We start from the raw sequence: 19,877 nt of genomic DNA, 5'->3' as shown, positions 1-19,877 counted from the left end.
TTGTGAAAAGCACTATACAAATAAATTTGAATTGAATTGTTAAAATTATACAGCATAGTTTGGAAGTAAACCTTGGTCCCAGATAGCACACGTACATCACACAGACGTCTTTAGGACGTTTCCTGTCAGATGTCAAATAGACATCTCAAATGTCTTTGAGATGTTTATCTTTTAGAATATTTTTTTGACATCTTAAAGACGTCTATCAGATGTTAGTAAACAGCAGATGCTTTCCAGACAAAGTGATCTTCAACAGACATCTTGAAGACGTGCGTCTGCTATCTGGGGGTGTTTGTGTTTTTTTAACGGACGCGTTTTTACGGAGAGTTACGGTATCGCGCTGTTGCGGTTGAACTTCCTCAACGCTGAACGCTCAGCTGACTCGAGAGGAGGAATCATCACACACACACACAGAGAGAGAGGGAATCGAGGGGAAAACAGCGATGGCGGCGGAGATCCACTCGAGGCCTCAGAGCTTCAGACCCGTCCTGTTAAACAAGATCGAGGGCCACAGCGACACCGTGAACACGGCCGTGCTGATCCCGAAGGAGGACGGGGTTATTACGGTCAGCGAGGACAGGTAACTAACGTTACACGCGCCCGTGTAAACACGAACACAGAATGTGACAACGCTGAAATCTACACTTGTCTCGTTTATCTGTTTATTTGTTTTAAAACATGCGTGATTATTCTCCTACAAGAATAGCGGGGCATGGTAATACCATGGTACTATAGGATTACCATGTTTAGGGTAACGTTACTTCCATGATACATGTCCAAAACATCATGGCACTGTTTGTTAGTGTTTTGAATGCACTTGAAGTTTACAAGCTAGATTGTTGCTTGAAAACTTCAGAATTGAAGATGAATTATGAATTACCATGGTCATCATAGAGGATATGTGTACTACAGTAAAAATGTGATAGGCTACGTGACACGTGTGTGACGTGTTTGCCACACAACTGCCATAATGTGACCACAAATCAAAACTAGAATGATACTTAAAGCTTCCCACAGTGTTTGAAGATCTTGTGTTCATTTATTTAGATTTTACACTTAACAATAATTGTAGTAAATGGAAGCATTTCTGCAGCAGTAGAAAAAAAATGCTTTTGTAAATCATAATTATGACGTAAAAAGTAGAACTGACTTTATACTTCAGAACTGAACTGAACTGAACTATACAGTAGAACTGACTTTATAGTCATATTTCTGAGACGAAAAGTTGAAAATATGATAAGTTGGAAAGTTATCTCATAAATATGACTTGGTAGCTTATGTCATGATTTCATATTATGAAATGTCTTTTGGACTTAGGCTATCAAGTATGAGGATAGATTACAGGCCCATATACTATGTTTTATTTATTACTACTGTGGATTATTGTAGTTATTGTGGTAGCTTGACGATGCCTGATTTACTGACAGCTTCTTACACTTTGAAGAACATCCCATATTATATTATTATCTTAATAAAAGGTGGTTACCATGGTAATTTTGACACGTTTTTCTAACATAGATATTGTGCTCCATTTAAATGTATTTTTGGATAATATTATTTCTGTTGTTCACCTGGTTTTTATGGAAAATGCAACTTAGTGGTTAGTTCACTCAAAAATGAAAATGATCCCATAATTTACTCACCCTCAAGCCATCCTAGGTGTTTATGACTCTCTTCTTTCAGCCAAACACAATCAGAGTTATATAAAAAAATATCCTGGGTCTTCCAAGGTTTATAATGGGAGTGAATGGTAACTTGGATCTTGAAGCCCATAAAAACTTCCATCATAAAAGTTATCCTTATGGATCCAGGGGGTTAATAAAGGCCTTCTGAAGTGAATCGGTGCGTTTTTGTAAGAAAAATAACCATAATTTACTACTTTAAATTCAACTGTACGTGGGACAACATTATCTGAAAGTGTTACTGGGGTTTTGGATATTTTGTCAGCCTAAAAGTTCAGCAAAGCACCTTTGGTTTAAGAAATCTTCTTTCAGTGACGTCGGTTAAGTTCCTCTCTTGCTTTGTTTCTGCAAGGGAAATCATATCTGATGTCTTCATGCATTTCAACATACTCGTCTTAATGTTTCAAAACAATGACATCCTTTTAAAATGGGATTTAAACATGTTTTTAAATGCTAAACAGGAGAAACAACTGGCATCGACAGCATGTGTTTCCAGATGGCCATTACGGGAAGCTTAAAGATGATCAGTTAGCTAGAAAACAGCTCCAGAGTTCAACACGTGGCGTTAGAGAAGCACATCTCAGAGATGAGTTTGAATCATTTATATAGTTGTGAATGAACATGCTTTGCTCCTATGGACTGAGTTTTTTCATCTCTGAATATATTTGACATTTGAATGATTCTGGCTCGACAGAACGGTGTTCGTGTAGTCGGAGAGACGTGTGTGTTCATGTCCTGATTACCTGCATTATTCGCCATGTGAGAGCAGGTGCACACACACACATATGAAACGCTTGAGGTTTTAGCAGGAACTGAAACTAAACGAACAGAGTTCAGCTGCTCTGGAGACACGTGTGTGTGTTTCTGTGCATGACCATCACACTTCAGCTATTTTTTATAATATTATTATATTATATTATATTATTTATTGCTGTCAAAATAACCACGATTAATCAAATCTAACATAAGTTTATATATATACATATATATATATATATATAAATACATGTATACATACATAGTGTGTGTGTGTATATGTGTATATATATATATATATATATATATATATATATATATAAAAACTTATGTTAGATTTTATTAATCATGGTTATTTTGACAGCAATAAATAATATAATATAATCCCGAAGAACATCAGAGGGTTAATAGTGATGAATTGCATCTAACCTAATTTAAAAAAAATATATATATATATTAGGGCTGTCAAATGATTAATCACATCCAAAATAAAAGTTTTTTTTACATAATATATGTGGGTGCACTGTGTATAATTATTTTATATATATAAATACACACACATGCTTGTATATATTTAAGAAATATTTTCATGTATATACTGTATATAGATTTATATATAATTTATATTATATATAAATATAAATATTTTATATATAAATAATATTTTTTTCTTAAATATACATGCATGTGTGTGTATTTATATATATACAAAATAATTATACACAGTGCACCCACATATATTATGTAAAAAAAAACTTTTATTTTGGATGTGATTAATCATTTGACAGCCCAAATATATATATATAAATACATGTATACATACATAGTGTGTGTGTATATATATATATATATATATATATATATATATATATATATATATATATATACATACATATACAAATATATTCTAAAATTTTTAGGTTAGAAACAATTCATCACGATTAATCAATTTGACCGCACATATATTATTTTTCATTTTTATATATATATATATATATATATACACACACCCATATATGTTAATTTTTATGTTAGATGCAATTAATGGCGATTAATCGATTTGAAAGCAATAATTATATTTTATTATATCTAGCCTACGTTTGAGGCTTTTTATATATATATATATAAATATTCTATTATACACTACCGTTCAAAATTTTGGGGTCAGTGAGAATTTTATTTTTTGGAGGAAAGAAATCAATACTTTTATTTATCAAGGACAGTAAAGACATTTATAATGTTACAAAAGATTCTATTTCAAACAAATGCTGTTCTTTTGAACTTCCTATTCATCAAAGAATCCTAAAAAACCCCAAAAAACTGTACAACTGACAGACCAACAACTGTTTCAACATTGATAATAATAATAAATGTTTCTTGAGCATCAAATCCTCATACTATACTGATTTGTGAAGGATCATTTGACACTGAAGACACTGACACTGGTGATGCTGAAAAGTCAGCTTTGATCACAGGAATAAATTACACTTTACTATATATTCACACAGAAAACAGCTGATTTACACTGGAATAATATTTAATACTATAACTGATTTTTGTTGTATTTTTAATCAAATAAGCGCAGCCATGGTTAGCAGAAGAGAATTCTTTTAAAAGTATTTAAAATCGTACCGACCCCAAACTTTTGAACGGTAGTGTATATTACTTTCTTTTCATGTTCCAAACAAATAATTAATATTAATTTGAGATGATTCTTATATGGTATTTCAAGTCTTATTTGAATGTCTTGTTTGTTTATTTCAGGACGATTCGAGTTTGGCTGAAGCGGGACAGTGGACAGTACTGGCCCAGCATCTACCACACGGTGTCCTGTGAGTATCACTTAACCAAAAAGGAAAATCCTGTCATCATTTCTCACTCGTAATATGTTCCTAACAGTGGAGTGTGTTTAGCGTAATGTTCACGCTGTCATTTTCTTTACAATGAAAGTGAATGTAATCTCAAATAGGGTGGGAATCTCTAGGCACCTCACGATTCGATTCGATTACGATTCAGAGGGCTGCGATTCGATGCTAAATCGATTATCAGAATCTTTTTTTTGTGTGTGTGTGACTATAAATACTTTGCTTTAAAAGTACAAAGTAATGACCCATAAAGAATTAACGTACAATATATTTTATTAACATTGCAAAGAACCAACAGGAAAATACATGTGTGTCTGAACTAGCAGCAGCATATTTGTAGTAAATTAATAATATAACAACGACCGGTAACGTTACAGCCGAGTGTTTTTCCTCCTCTGGCTGGAAACGTGTCATTTGGCTTCATGTGTCTTGTTTCCGAAATATTTTAGTTTTACTCTACAAAGCTTACAACTAGTGTGGCTCTTGTCCAGCTCCTTTCCCCCTTCAACTTCAGAAGCCAAAATATTTCCACACGTCAGCTTTTAACGAGGAGGGTGTTTGGATTTGGCGCTCAGCCATCGCGTCCGCGTCCGTTACGTGCACGCCACAGACGGTCCGGCCACTGCACTTCCGCACTTCAGAGTTCCGTCTTTCGCGTTCCGTCAATATTACGTTATTATAAATATATATCTAAAAAATTTTTTTTTTTTTTTTTTAAATCGATTTTTGACAATTGTGAATCGATTCAGAATCGTCCACGTCCGCATCGCGATGCATCTAAGAATCGATTTTTCCCCCCACCCCTACAAATATGCTGAGAGCAGGTTTGACGTGACTGACACTTTGAGGATTAACACGTCTTTAACACACAGTCTCCTGTTGTCTCACACACTGTACATTCACCAGTGTCACCAGTAAGTGCATGAAGGTTTAATGTGCCATTGCTCTCTTTGTTTGAGTTGATTGACATGTCAAATTCTGGATCAAACCGGATCTGTGTTTGAGAAAAAGGAGGATTGTTGGAGAAAAATTGTAATTTTTAAAAAAATACTTTTATAGTATTTATTTAGTATTTTTGATTAGCTTTATTTTAAAATTAGTCATTTTGAAATGTGATTTTTGTCATATTTATTAGTTTAGTCTAATATTTCTATTTAGCTTTAATGTATTTTATTTTCAGTTTTTGATTTAGTGGTACTTGGAGCGGCACGACTCTAGAAAAATTGAGAATGACGTTTTTTATTTTTTTTTAAAGAGATCACGATTCTCCCACGATTCTGATCAGAAAACTAAACGAAATAACATGTAATTCTCTACTAGAGGTTCAGACAAAATGTTAATCGCTGCAGTCTATTTAAAAATGTTGAATTAATTTCAATGGATTATTTAAAAAGAAAAGCGGTTTGCGTGAATGATAAATACTTCACTTGTTTCATTACTGTATTCATGAATCAGCGTTTTTGAACGAATCTCTTGAATGAATGATTCAATGACACGTACATATTTTGCACATTCTCTTGTCGCCCCCTACTGGCGTAAACGATGTAATGATACAATTGCTAATTGAAGTGCAAATTTTGGTCGCTTCCCTAGACATCAGTGTTTATATCCGAACTATAAACTTTTATCTCAGTACTTCTGAAATAATCTGAATGATTGTAAGACAGAAATATTGATACTGTGTGGTTGAAAAGACTGTTTGTGAAGCTGTTTCATATCTACACATGAGAACCGCTCTCTCTGGGTCAGAACGCAGATCTTTTAGCGATTAATCGTTCAGCTCTAGACTATAGTACTTCAACCTGTTTCCAGTAGTTTTCAAGGCAGCATTTCTAAGTTTTTTTAAAGTTCAGGTCTAATATTTATATTTTCTATTATTTTAGCTTTCAATTAAAGAACCGAAGTGTTGTTTTTGGTGCCGCTAGTTGCACAGAAATGATGCACTTCACCTTTAAGCAGCAGAAATCAAATCTCAGAGGAAGTAGATCAAGTGTTTCTCTTTCTGTCCAGCTCCGTGTTCCTGTATGTCATATCACCATGAGAGCAAGCGGATCTTCATAGGACAGGACAATGGGGCCGTTGTGGTAAGTGTCACTGTATCGCCCCCACCCCGAGGGCCTAAGTGTTATCAAATGTTGAATATTATATCTCTATGTGCTTCTCAACCCTAGTGAGGTTGTGTCCTTTAGTCCTTCTGAGGCTTGTAGGCTAAAATAAAATATAACATTTATGCCTTAATCTCCGAAAACGTCCTACATTTCATTCAGTGCAGACTCATTTTCCATCAGTTATGTGTCGTGAATTGGAATGTGTGCAAAGGATTGTGGGTTATTGAAGGATATCCTTCAAAATGAGCCGAATAAAGGATGCGAAACGAAGGCTGCATTTCAAGGATTCTTCAGACTGAGACGTGGCCGTCGAGATATGCAGCCGAATCTCTTTAGATGCCTGTATGAGGGCAACTGTACATATCTGTCAATTAAAGCGATAGCTCACCCAAAGAAATCTCACTCCCAACCTGTATGGTTTTCTGCGGAGAACAGATTAAGATGTTTAGCCGAATTTTCACACTGCTCTTTTTTGATACAATGGACGTATACTACTGTTAAAAACTGGGTGTTGGTTAGAATTATTTTAATTATTATTTTTAAATGATTTTAGTCTCTTCTTTTCACCAAGGCTGCATTTATTTGATTAAAAAAAATTGTGTAAAATCATTAATATTATTACAATTTAAAATAAGTATTTTCTATGTGAATATATTGTAAAGTGTAATTTATTCCTGTGATCAAAGCTGTATATTCAGCATCATTACTCCAGTCTTCAGCGTCACATGATCCTTCAGAAATCAGTCTAATATGATGATTTGCTGCTCAAGAAACATTTATGATTATCATCAATATTGAAAACAGTTGCTTTTTTTATTGGCTGTTTGATGAATAGAAGTTGAAACCAGTATTTATTTGTAATATAAATCTTTTATGACATTATAAATGTCTTTACTGTTAATTTAGATCAATTCAATGCATCCTTGTTGAATAAAAGTATGAATTTATTTCAAAAAAAATTATCTTACTGACCCCTAATGTTTGAACTGTAGTTTATATAGGGACTGTGGACAAAAAGCACCATAAAAGTAATCAGAAGACTTGAAATATATGCATAAATGATGCTTTCATTGTCCTTATTTGGATCTTGAGTGTCCCGATCACTGTATGGAAAAGAGCTCTTATTTTGCGTGTCACAAAAAGGTGAAAGTCATCTGGGTTTGTATCCACACGAGGGTGAGTAAGAGGGTAAACTAAGCCATCGAGTAATTCTGTAATCTTCTTTCTGTCTCTCACAGGAGTTCCTCATCTCAGAAGATTTCAACAAAATGAACCATGTAAAAACATACCCAGGTAAAACCAGAGACTTGTGTGTTATTTCCATTAGTGTCCCAACATACTTTAGATGACGGGTTGGAGCACTAAACTCTGTTTGTATGACACACACACACACACACACACACACACACACACACACACACACACACACACACACACACACACACACACACACACACACACACACACACACACACACACACACACACACACACACACACACACACACACACACTCACTCACTCACTACCCTACTTTCCTTTGGCCCACCCTATCACTCGAGGATCATTTGTTTTTTTCCCAGCATGCCCTAGGGCTAAGACTCCCATGTGAGCGTTCACGAGACACTAGACACTCACACACAAGATCATTATGGCTGCATGAGTCAGAGCTGCTCTGGAAAATGTGTCTGGAGAAAACCGGACAATGCCAGGAAAGCATGTGTGTGTGAGAGACGGTATTCCGGCTTGTAACGGTCAAATATTTTAGTTGACTTAATTTGAAGGAATTAGCTGGTATTGTGTTCTGCATTATGTTCCTTTCTGATCAGATACAGTTACACTGTTAGTTGCCCTACCAGGACACACAGTGACATCATCAGATGATGACATCGTCTCACAAACATCTCAACACACTAACTCTCAAAATCTCAAAAGTGTGTCTGTGTGCCGAATCTTACTGATCCACATTATCCTCCATTCGTGGAATACTGCATCCCACATCGCAGTTCGCTCGGCTTCATCTTTTGTGTCCTGTGTGACGAAATAATAATTGTTTTTTTTAACTCATTATTTGATTGAACTGCCAAAGGTTAAGACATTTGACCCCAAATCATTACAAATATTAAAAATTTAATTAATTAAAATTCTAAATAACTATATATATATTTTTATAATTAATTAAACATGCATGCAAAAAAACCCCTGTAACTTTAGTATTTTTTTTTATTTTTCAAATATTAATATTTTGAATTAGAATAATATTTTGAATTCGGTTTTAATTTTAATTTTTGTTCAATCTTTTGTAGGCTAATTTTTATTTGTGCTTTTGTCATTGTAATTTTTTTAATATATATATATATATATATATTACTGGTTAGTTTTTATTTATTTCCAGTTATAATTTAGTGTTTCGATTAGTTGCCAAGGCATCATTTCTAATTTTAGGGGTTTTTTTACGTTTTTTTTTTTAACAAAACTGTTTTTAGTAATTTTAGTTGACAATAATAACCCTAATTTAAATGAGATCATGTGACAACAATGTCGCATGCTACAGTTTATCATGCATTAAGCAGACAGTTTCGCATACTATTTAAATGAACACTAGTGTTCCTTTCCTAACATAGGTTGTGTCCCAAATGACACGCTATACACTATGCATTTATCCCCTATGTACTCATCGGTGTTGTAGTGTATGAACTTTATAAGGACATTTTGTCATTCAACATCGTAATGTTGAGAGCATGAAGGTTCCAACATTCCACACGTTTTTTCAGTTAATTTAGTGCATCATTCGAGTATTTAAAGTTCTATTTGGATTTTTCAGTTTGAACAAACTACTCACACTATTTACACTACAAAACGGCATAGAATAGTGCACAAGTACACAACATTGGGACGCACATATAGTCTCAGACCTTTTGAACCTTGATTTTCACCCAGTGTGTGTGTGTGTGTGTGTGTGCAGCCCATCAGAACCGTGTGTCGGACCTCATCTTCTCTCTGGAGAGTCAGTGGGTGATCAGTACGGGTCATGATAAAAGCATCAGCTGGATGAGCACTCAGAGCGGCTCTATGCTGGGACGCCACAGCTTCGGCTCATGGGCTTCCTGTTTACAGTATCCTTGACTTCAGTCTCTCCCTGAGAAATATTTCTAATGCATTTTTACATTTTATGCATGCGATTTCTCTGGATCGCAGTGGTTTCTGTAGGGGTAGTGTGCAGTGTTGGAGGTTACGTTACATGTGTTAATACAGTTGCTTTTGTATATTATTATCGGTAATAATATAAAAAACTATTATCTATTATATTGTTGTTACTTTAAAATGTGTATGCACTTTGGTCAGAATTTCTGTCCAGTTTGGGGTCTGTAAGATTTTTAATGTTTTTGAAACCTCTTTTGCTCACCAAGGCTTCATTTATTTGATCGAAAATACAGTAGAAACTGTAATATTGTGAAATATTAACTGTTTTCTATTTGAATATATGTTCAAATGTAATTTATTCCAGTGATCAAAGCTGAATTTTCAGCATCATTACTCCAGTCTTCAGTCTCACATGATCCTTCAGAAATCAGTATAATATGCTAATATGATGCTCAAGAAACATTTATGATTATTATCAATGTTGAAAACAGTTGTGCTGCTTCATATTTTTGTGGAAACCGTAGTTCTGCATATCTAGTTTACAAGTCCCTGAATATCTTTCAAAGACATTTTGATTAAATAGATTTAGGGATGCACCGATATGAAAATTTTAATAACCGATACTTCTTTATATCTGAAAGCCGATAACCGATATTTTGACCGATAAATCTGAATCCATTTTTTTTATGTAATTTTTCAGAGCCTGATTACAAAAACAAAAGTCTCTCCATTAAAAGCCATGTCTCAAGCTCACAATTATAATGTTTTCATTATAATTTTATGTAGCCGATATGAAAGACTTGTGCTGCACATGTTGCACTTAACTGTACTTTCCTTTTTTGAAGTGATTCCAATCATATTTCAAGCAATTCAAGGTCATCATGTTGAACAGTGCGCATCTGAAGTGTCTCAGCTGAAGGAAATGATACATTATTTTCTCAGCTTTAATATATCGGCCAAATTTTCTTATTGGGCCGATAAAGATAGCATTAAAAATGAAAATATATCGGCTGATACCGATATGGTGGCCCATATATCGTGTATCACTAAATAGATTCATTATAAATTAATGGATTGGCAAATGAATGTCTAGTGTCTTATACTGGTTTAAATATGATTTTTGTTATTAGGATTATTTCCTCTCTTCTGTCTTGTTTTCTTGACTACATATGCAGATATGATAACGATACCCAGCATGCCTTTGTGGGAGATCATTCAGGGCAGATCACGCTACTGAAACTGGATGAGCAGTCGTGTTCTATCATTACCACACTAAAGGGACATGAAGGTAACACGCCTACAAATACACGTTTATATAGATATAGATATAGATATATATACACTACCGTTCAAAAGTTTGGGGTCGGTACGATTTTAAATACTTACTTAGAATTCTCTTCTGCTAACCATGGCTGCGCTTATTTGATTAAAAATACAACAAAAATCAGTTATAGTATTAAATATTATTCCAGTGTAAATCAGCTGTTTTCTGTGTGAATATATAGTAAAGTGTAATTTATTCCTGTGATCAAAGCTGAATTTTCAGCATCACCAGTGTCAGTGTCTTCAGTGTCAAAATGATCCTTCACAAATCAGTATAATATGAGGATTTGATGCTCAAGAAACATTTATTATTATTATCAATGTTGAAACAGTTGTTGGTCTGTCAGTTGTACAGTTTTTTTTTTTTTTTTTTTTTTAGGATTCTTTGATGAATAGGAAGTTCAAAAGAACAGCATTTGTTTGAAATAGAATCTTTTGTAACATTATAAATGTCTTTACTGTCCTTGATAAATAAAAGTATTGATTTCTTTCCTCCAAAAAATAAAAATAAAATTCTCACTGACCCCAAACTTTTGAACGGTAGTGTATATATGGCCACATCAAAGGTCAAGTTTTAATTTGATTTGTATAGCTATTTTCAATGTCTATAATACCTTAAGGCCCCGATATAGTCACGGCGAAGTTCTTTTTCGTTCTTCACGAAGAGGTAAAAATAATTTTTAAATGTGTGACCAGCGGTTTACTGTTAGCGAACATCCCGACACTGAGAGTGGTGTTTAGATGAATATGTAAATATGTGCTTTGCGCTTTCCTCTCAATAACAAAATAACAAATAAAATAACAGAGGTGAGAAAACATCAGTAAAGAAAGCATCTGATATAGCAATTTTAATACGTTTGCACAAACTCTGCAATTCAGCTTTCCAGTCAAGTTACGTCACTTTATTTATATACCACTTTATACAATAGATTGGTTAAAAGCAAGCAGCTTTACAGAAAAAAACAGTGTCTGTCTCTTTCAATTAGAATTACAAGCTCAGTTTCTACTGTAAAGCAGCTCTCCAGTGTGTTCATGTTTTGGACTGAACAGAAGAAATGAAAAGGAGAAGATTTCCAAGTCAAAGAAGGCGGAGCCTCAGAGCCACACCCACCTATTACATCATCGCCATGTGCCAATGGTAGTTCAGAGGTGTTCACCAGCCAGAGCGAACCTCTCCGGAAAATTCACTTTGGCAAGCTGTTTTGAAATCCCCTGAAACAAACTCCAAACTCCTTTATTTTTGGCCTGATTTTCTTTGAAATGACATCACACCAGTTCGTTCTTCGATTTCACTGGAAGTATATCAGGGCCTTTATGGTCCACATTAAGCAGTTTAGAGCTAAAAGGGAAATTTGGTCAGATTTAGCTCACTTTTGAGGACAGTTTTGTCTCCGAACTATAGCTTTTTCTCAACACATATACACATCTGAGTGTCGTTTGTAACTGGTTTCACAGTTTTGTGAAAGTACTGATTTCACACCTAAACTTTTTTTAACACTCTTCCACCTGTCTGTCTGTCTGTCTGTCTGTCTGTAGGTAGTGTTGCTGTGTTATATTGGGATCCAGTTCAGAGGTGGCTGTTTTCCGGAGCATCTGATCACAGTGTGATCATGTGGGACATTGGTGGCAGACAGGGACGCACATTACTACTGCAGGGACACCAGTGAGAGACACACACACACACACACACACACACACACACACACACACACACACACACACACACACACACACACACACACACACACTCCATAGGCATAATGGTTTTTATACTGTACAAACTGTATATTCTCTCCCCTTACACTAACCCGACCCCTAAACCTACCTCTCATAGAAAACTTTCTTAATTTATCTAAAAAAACACAGTTTTGGATGTTTTTTTTTAAAAAGCCATTTGGTTTACAAGGACACAATAAACCATGTTTACGTTGTAATACCCATGTCATTTTACACATATGTATCCTCATAAATCATATATACAAGAACCCCCCACACACACACACACACTGCTATAGTGCTACTAGGCTGTGAATTGCATAAGAAACCAAAATTGAGAACTATTGAGAAATATAAGTATTTCTCTATTTTCAGTTCCATTTCTTTAAAAGAAAATACTGAAACTTAATGATTTTCATGACTTTCAGTTACATTAACTATCTTTGAGCGGGAGCATTCTTCTAAACGTGTGGTGTAAAAGTAGTGGTGTAAGAGAGAACGTAGATTCCTTTGCACAAAATAAATCACTTTAGGGTGAAACTAGACCTTTATGGGGTTTAGTGTGTTGTAATAACCTTCTGACTCTACATTTATTACCTATACATTTAATAAATATTAACAAAATAAGTCAGTAAATGAACATGAAAGATTGATTTGAGATTGTTTGAATTATTTTATTAAGCGAGATTAAAGAGACCACGGACCATGGAGCAAGTGCTCGTTAAATTGTTTAAAAGTGACATTAAATGCATTAATAATGTTACAAAATATTTCTTTTTTAAATTCAGGACTTTCTATTTATCAAAGACTCCTGAAAAGAAAGCATCATCGTTTCCGCAAAAAATATACAGCAGCACAACTTTTTTCAACATTGATAATAATCAGAAATGTTTTTTGAGCAGCGAATCATCATATTAGAGCAGGGGTCTCAAACTCGCGGGCCATTTGCGGCCCGCGGGGTGATTTTTTGTGGCCCCCTACTTGACATTAAAGTTTAATGTTAGTGCGGCCCGTCGTTGCGTGTGCCGCGTAAAAAAAAAAAAAAAAAAAGTATCCCTTATGAGCTACCATAGATAGTCTCGTGACAGCTTACGGAGGGGTTGTTGTCAATAGTTGTCATAGACAACCGCGAAGTACAAACATACTGCGCCTGGAAAAAATGAGCGCGTCGCTTCAATTATGAGCGCGCTTGCCGCGCGCCTACATTTGAAATTACGAACTTGAGCGCGCAAAATATGTGAGCGCGATATGTGAACAGGCCCCTTGGCGAGCTGCCACCAATCAGGCCACGAGCTACTGGCAGCTCGCGAGCGACGTGTTGGAGAGAGACCCTGCTCTAAAACAATGTGAGAATAATCATTTTGAGCTTGTAATATGTGTCCAACAGGTTGATAAGAAGGTTTGCTTTGATTTGTGCAGTCAGTAATTTGAGACACTATACAAAGAATTCAATAAGACGGGCAGACATGACTGCAAATATTTGTATTTCAAAAGCAATAATTGTTTTTCTAAGTATAATAAAAGGAAATGTGCCTTCCAAAAAAAACATTCAATATCATTAATGTGTTGTATAAAGAAAATAAAAAGGACATAAGCAAATATAAATATCACAAATATGTGTTATAGACAAAGAAAGTTTGTAAAATGAACTTCAACTGTCAGAAGGACAGCTCATGAAGAACCAATCATGTACAGAAAGGAATGTTCAAATTCAGAGGAACAGTTCAGAAGAAACGTTAATAAATATTGAGAAGATTGGATCAGTTGTGCTCCTTTTTTGGAATACTTGAATACTATTTTTTTGTGGAATACTTGATGCGGCCCAGCCTGACCCCGACTCTACCTCTAGCGGCCCCCAGTTAAGTTGAGTTTGAGACCCCTGTATTAGAGTGATTTCTGAAGGATCATGTGACACTGAAGACTGGAGTAATGATGATGCTAAAAATTCAGCTTTGATCACAGGAATAAATTACGTATTAACATATATTACAATAGAAAACAGTGTCTTGAAATTGTAATAATTTTTCACTGTTTTTACTGTAATGTGATCAAATAAATGCAGCCTTGGTGAGCAGAAGAGACTTCTTTCAACAACTATAAAACATCGAATCCGACCCCTAACATTTGAACGCAAGTGTGACAGGAGTAGCCAGTTGTCTGGTCCAGTCAGTCATGCTGTGTCTGTCTGTGTCTCAGTGAGAAGGTCCAGGCGTTGAGGTATCTGCACTTGACCCATCAGTTGGTGTCCTGCTCTGCTGACGGAGGAATGACAGTGTGGAACATGGACACGACTCGAGAAGAGGTGCTTATACAGTAGTTGACATGATATATATGGACGTATATGTTACTATTTCATGTTTTAGCATTAGCATCCTGGACGGGAACTATCTGTTTTATTAATATACACTGCCCGGCCAAAAATAAAAAGTCGCTGATTGGATCATTATTGCAGTGATTATTATGTTTCTAGCATATTATATGTTTGGCAACAGTTCTTCTAACCCTTACTGATGGAGTGTGTAGCTTTTCATTTCTTATTCCAGGATGACAATGTCAAGATTCATCAGGCTCATACTATGAGAGATCAAGATCTTGACCAAAAATGAATGCACCTCTTGATGGAAATAAATGTAGAGATGTTAGATTGTCAATGCGAGAGTCCAGCACTCTGTAAAGTCTCCTCCAGCACATCCCAAAGACTTTCAATGAGTTCAAGATCTGGACTCAGAGGAGCCGATTCATGTGTGAAACTGATTCTTCTTCAAGCTCCTCACAAACATTCTCTCACAGTTTGATCCTGATGAATCTTGACTGTCATCCTGGAATATGGCCATGATGTGTCTCCCTATGGTTGTTTAAGAAATGAACAGCTACACACTCCATCAATAAGGGTTAGAAGAACTGTTGCCAAACATATAACATGCTAGAAACATAATAATCACTGCAATAATGATCCAATCATAGACTCTTAAGCATTTGCCTATTTAAATCCAAACAGCGACTTTTTTTGGCCGGGCAGTGAAGTACAAGCTCAATCCCACACTGGACACAAACACCTATATCAGAACATATTCTTGAATACATCCATGGCCAAATGTCTATTCATGGAGCAGTGATGAAGTTTTCTGGGTGTCGTCATGGCAACCCCTGCGTCAGTCATTACAGTCACATCCATCTCTATGGTAACCTGAAAGCAGCTCAGACTCAAAATGTCATCTCTCTCTCTCTCTCTCTGTAACTCTCTGTTTTCAGGCTCCACAGTGGCTGGAGAGTGATTCCTGTCAGAAATGCGAACAGCCGTTTTTTTGGAATATAAAGCAGATGTGGGACACTAAGACCCTGGGGCTCCGACAGGTACCGCCGCTATCTCAAACCTTTTGCTTTTAAAGGGATAGTTCACCCAATGAATAAATGAAAATTAGCCCATGATTTACTCACCCTCAAGTTATCCTAGGTGTATATGACTTTCTTCTTTCAGACGAATACAATCGAAGTTATATTTAAAAAAATGTCTTCCAAGCTTTATAATGGCAGTGAATTGCCGTTTCTGTTTTAAAGTCCATAAAAGTGCATCCGTCCATCATAAAAGTGCATCCGTCCATCATAAAAGTGCATCCGTCCATCATAAAAGTGCATCCGTCCATCATAAAAGTGCATCTATCCATCATAAAAGTGCATCTATCCATCATTTCACTTTGTGTGAGAAAAATATTTCATATTTAACATGTTACAAACTCATCGCTTCGCTTTTCTTTGCTTCGCCTCAGAAGGCCTTTATTAACAGTGGAGCCGTGTGTAGTTCTTTTATGATGGATAGATGCACTTTTATGATGGATAGATGCATAGATGCACTTTTATGATGGATAGATGCACTTTTATGATGGATAGATGCACTTTTATGATGGATAGATGCACTTTTATGATGGATAGATGCACTTTTATGATGGATAGATGCACTTTTATGATGGATAGATGCACTTTTATGATGGATAGATGCACTTTTTTGATGGATAGATGCACTTTTATGATGGATAGATGCACTTTTATGATGGATAGATGCACTTTTATGATGGATAGATGCACTTTTATGATGGATAGATGCACTTTTTTGATGGATAGATGCACTTTTATGATGCACTTTTATGATGGATAGATGCACTTTTATGATGGATAGATGCACTTTTATGATGATAGATGCACTTTTATGGACTTTAAAACAGAAACGGCAATTCACTGCCATTTATAAAGCTTGGAAGACATTTTTTTTAAATAACTCTTGATTGTATTCGTCTGAAAGAAGAATGTCATATACACCTAGGATGGCTTGAGGGTTAGTAAATCATGGGCTAATTTAAATTTTTGTGTGAACTATCCCTTTAAGCCTGTTATTCATCTGCACTTTCTAAGCTGTGTTAATGCAGCGTCTCAGTGCTTCACGATGTAATGCCCGTGTCATATCCTGTCCTCAGCATCACTGCAGGAAGTGTGGCAAGGCCATTTGTGGGAAGTGTAGTTCTAAACGCTCCACGTACCCCGTCATGGGCTTTGAGTTCCAGGTGCGCATGTGTGACGACTGCTACGACACGATAAAAGAGGAAGAGTGAGTTGTTTTATTTTAAGTTTGTCTTCTTTCTGTTCTCTTTACTTTTCTGTTTGGTCCTTATTCTTGTGTATTTACATTTGCACATTGCAGTCGGACTCCTCTGGCTACGTTTCATGAAGGGAAACACAACATCGCTCACATGGACATGGACCCGAGCCGAGGACTGATGGTCACATGTGGGACTGATCGAGTTGTTAAGGTCATACACACATGCCTGATCTCTTTCATTCTAGTGTTTTAGTGACTATGCTTGAAGGAGCTAATTGGTTTTTTAAAATATGCATAGACTTTCCAGATGACTTACTACATTTGTTAAACTGTGCAGAATATAACCAGATCACACTGCAATAAACATCATATTCCACAATGCAATGCACCCAACTTTTCATTTTCACTTGAGACAAATTAAATAAACAATATTAGCCAGGATTTTAAAACATCTACATGAATTGATTTTTTGATTGGATATATATATATATATATATATATTATTAGTTTTTAATAAAATGATTATAATTTTTTTGCTTAAGGCTTCACTTGTTTCATTAATGAATGAATCAGCGTTTTTGAAGGAATCTCTTGAATGAATTATTCATTGGCAAATACATTCATTGACAAATAACAGTCAGTTGTCTCCACCTACTGGTGTAATGATTTAATTGATATAATCATTATTTAAAGAATCAAGATACTTTCTAAACATGATTTACTCTATTTTGATCGCTACCCCATTCTATTTCAAAATTATATATACAAAATTGATTAATCATGAATAATCGCATCTAACATAAGCATGTGTGTGCATATATATATATATATATCAACACAAACCTTTATGTTAGATGCGATTAATCGATTTGACAGCCCTAATATAATTTAATAATTTAAATTGAATGACAATGAGAAATGTTGCTTTGGCAACTAACTGAAATAACTGTTTAAATTATAGTACTATACAAAAGTACTACACAAAATTTCTAAAACTAAAACTAAACCGAACATAAAAAATAGCTGATTCAAAATATTAATAAATACTTTAATTGTATATAAATAATACTAAAATAACACTGCTAGTATATTATAGAATTTGTTCATAAATCTATTTGTTCGTGTTACGTGTGAAGGGTTTTCAATCCAATTTACTCAAATTTGTTCCGATTGTGTTTGATGAATGAAGTCTTCTCCTGCCCTCTGATTGGTCCTCCCTGCTAATCGTTTGATTGGTCTGTCCACAGATCTGGGACATGACGCAGGTGGTGGGCAGCAGTGTAGCGGCGGGATTCTCTGCCCGCTGATTGGCTGTTTCTGAAGGCTCCGCCCACACTCCAACAACGGATATCTGTCGAGGATCATGGAAACACTCACCTACATGTCTAACTCTCTCGTCCTTCAGCTGTGGAGTCTACGCAAAACGGACAGTTCAATACGGTGTATGTCAATATGTGTGTGTTATTGGGATGGTCCTTGATTTTCTGAATCAGAGGCATTCATGGCTCATATGAGGTATGATGGCCTGGATTTGAGCGAACATGAACTCAAGGTACTTCTAAAAGCACAATATTTGCTCTCTCTCTCTCTCTCTCTCTCTCTCTCTCTCTCTCTCTCTCTCTCTCTCTCTCTCTCTCTCTCTCTCTCTCTCTCTCTCTCTCTCTCCCTCTCTCTCTCTCTCTCTCTCTCTCTCTCTCGGACGGTGTGTCCCTCTATGCATAAGTACCATTCTAACAAACAGGAAGCATTTTTTTCATCTAACATCCTGTTTATTTATCCATCTGTCTTGTTTATCTGTCTTTCACTTTTTGAATTTGAGTGCCACTACTGGCTATAGTAACCAGCACTTGCATACATTCTCATACAAACTTGCTAAAACATACAAAAAAGTGTCACTGTAAACCCACTAAAGCTCAAACTCAGAGACAGACGGGTTCAGGTCAGGTAGGTGAGGATAATTAAATGTAGCATATAAAATCCATGAAACATTTTATGACTAAACACATTTAGTTAGTACACAATGTTTGTAGAGTTCTTCTGTTAAACACTATTTATAGCACTAGTCATTGTTTCTCTGTGGTTTAGGGACAAATTAAAGTGATGGTTAACTCATAAATGAAAATCTGTCAACATTTATTCACTTTCTTCTGTGGAACAGAAAATTAGACGTTTAGCAGAATGTTGATGCTGTTCTTTCCATACAATAGAAGTGAATGAGAACTTGGGCTCCAAAAATTGTAAAATGAGTCCATACGACGTGTGCACTATATAACAACTCTTCTGAAGCCGAATGATAGCTTCCACAACCAAAAATGAACAATAAAATGAGTCTTTACGACCTATGCGGTGTATTAAGTGCACTATATTACCAAAAAATTGACTTGTTTTTCTTCATAGTAGTGGTTAAAATCTCATTGTTTGCATATTTTAAGTTGCCATTTTGCATTTGCATACGTACAGAGCCCCTAATCCTAAGGGGACATGGTGATGGGAAAAATATGAGATGTTTAGAAAAAAACCTTTGTGTTGGCTTGTAAAAACCTCACAAGTTTTGTGAGCATTTTGTTAGAGAACGCAAATACATTGACATAAAAATATTTCTCCTATCTCATAGATTTTTTTATTATTACCGTGTCACTTTAATGGGCTCTGTAGTAACGAGACAACCAGTGGTATTATTATTTCGCGCCAGC

General features: G+C 35.5%; 1 protein-coding gene across 1 annotated transcript; it reads left to right on the top strand.

Moving 5' to 3' along the window:
* The first annotated feature begins 392 nt into the window (after positions 1 to 392).
* Positions 393 to 19,526, top strand: wdfy1 (WD repeat and FYVE domain containing 1). Its single transcript, XM_056238592.1, has 12 exons — positions 393 to 580; positions 4,203 to 4,270; positions 6,314 to 6,387; positions 7,650 to 7,704; positions 9,376 to 9,526; positions 10,730 to 10,842; positions 12,414 to 12,540; positions 14,790 to 14,895; positions 15,846 to 15,947; positions 17,063 to 17,193; positions 17,287 to 17,395; positions 18,432 to 19,526. The coding sequence occupies exons 1-12, from the start codon at positions 444 to 446 to the stop codon at positions 18,489 to 18,491; spliced, it is 1,233 nt and encodes a 410-aa protein (XP_056094567.1). The 5' UTR covers positions 393 to 443; the 3' UTR covers positions 18,492 to 19,526.
* The last annotated feature ends 351 nt before the right edge of the window (positions 19,527 to 19,877 follow it).

Source organism: Rhinichthys klamathensis, unplaced genomic scaffold (assembly GCF_029890125.1).
Source record: "Rhinichthys klamathensis goyatoka isolate OS25496 unplaced genomic scaffold, OSU_Roscu_1.1 h1tg000527l_1, whole genome shotgun sequence".
In the NCBI taxonomy this organism is placed as follows: domain Eukaryota; kingdom Metazoa; phylum Chordata; class Actinopteri; order Cypriniformes; family Leuciscidae; genus Rhinichthys; species Rhinichthys klamathensis.
This window is presented reverse-complemented; position numbering and strand designations above follow the sequence as displayed.

What these genes read in the sequence shown, in the direction of transcription:
- wdfy1 (XM_056238592.1), top strand. Translation starts at nt 444, where the DNA reads ATGGCGGCGGAGATCCACTCGAGGCCTCAGAGCTTCAGACCCGTCCTG. An exon ending in AGGACAATGGGGCCGTTGTG is followed by an intron (nt 6,388 to 7,649) that starts GTAAGTGTCACT and finishes TGTCTCTCACAG; the next exon opens with GAGTTCCTCATCTCAGAAGA. An exon ending in TCATGGGCTTCCTGTTTACA is followed by an intron (nt 9,527 to 10,729) that starts GTATCCTTGACT and finishes CTACATATGCAG; the next exon opens with ATATGATAACGATACCCAGC.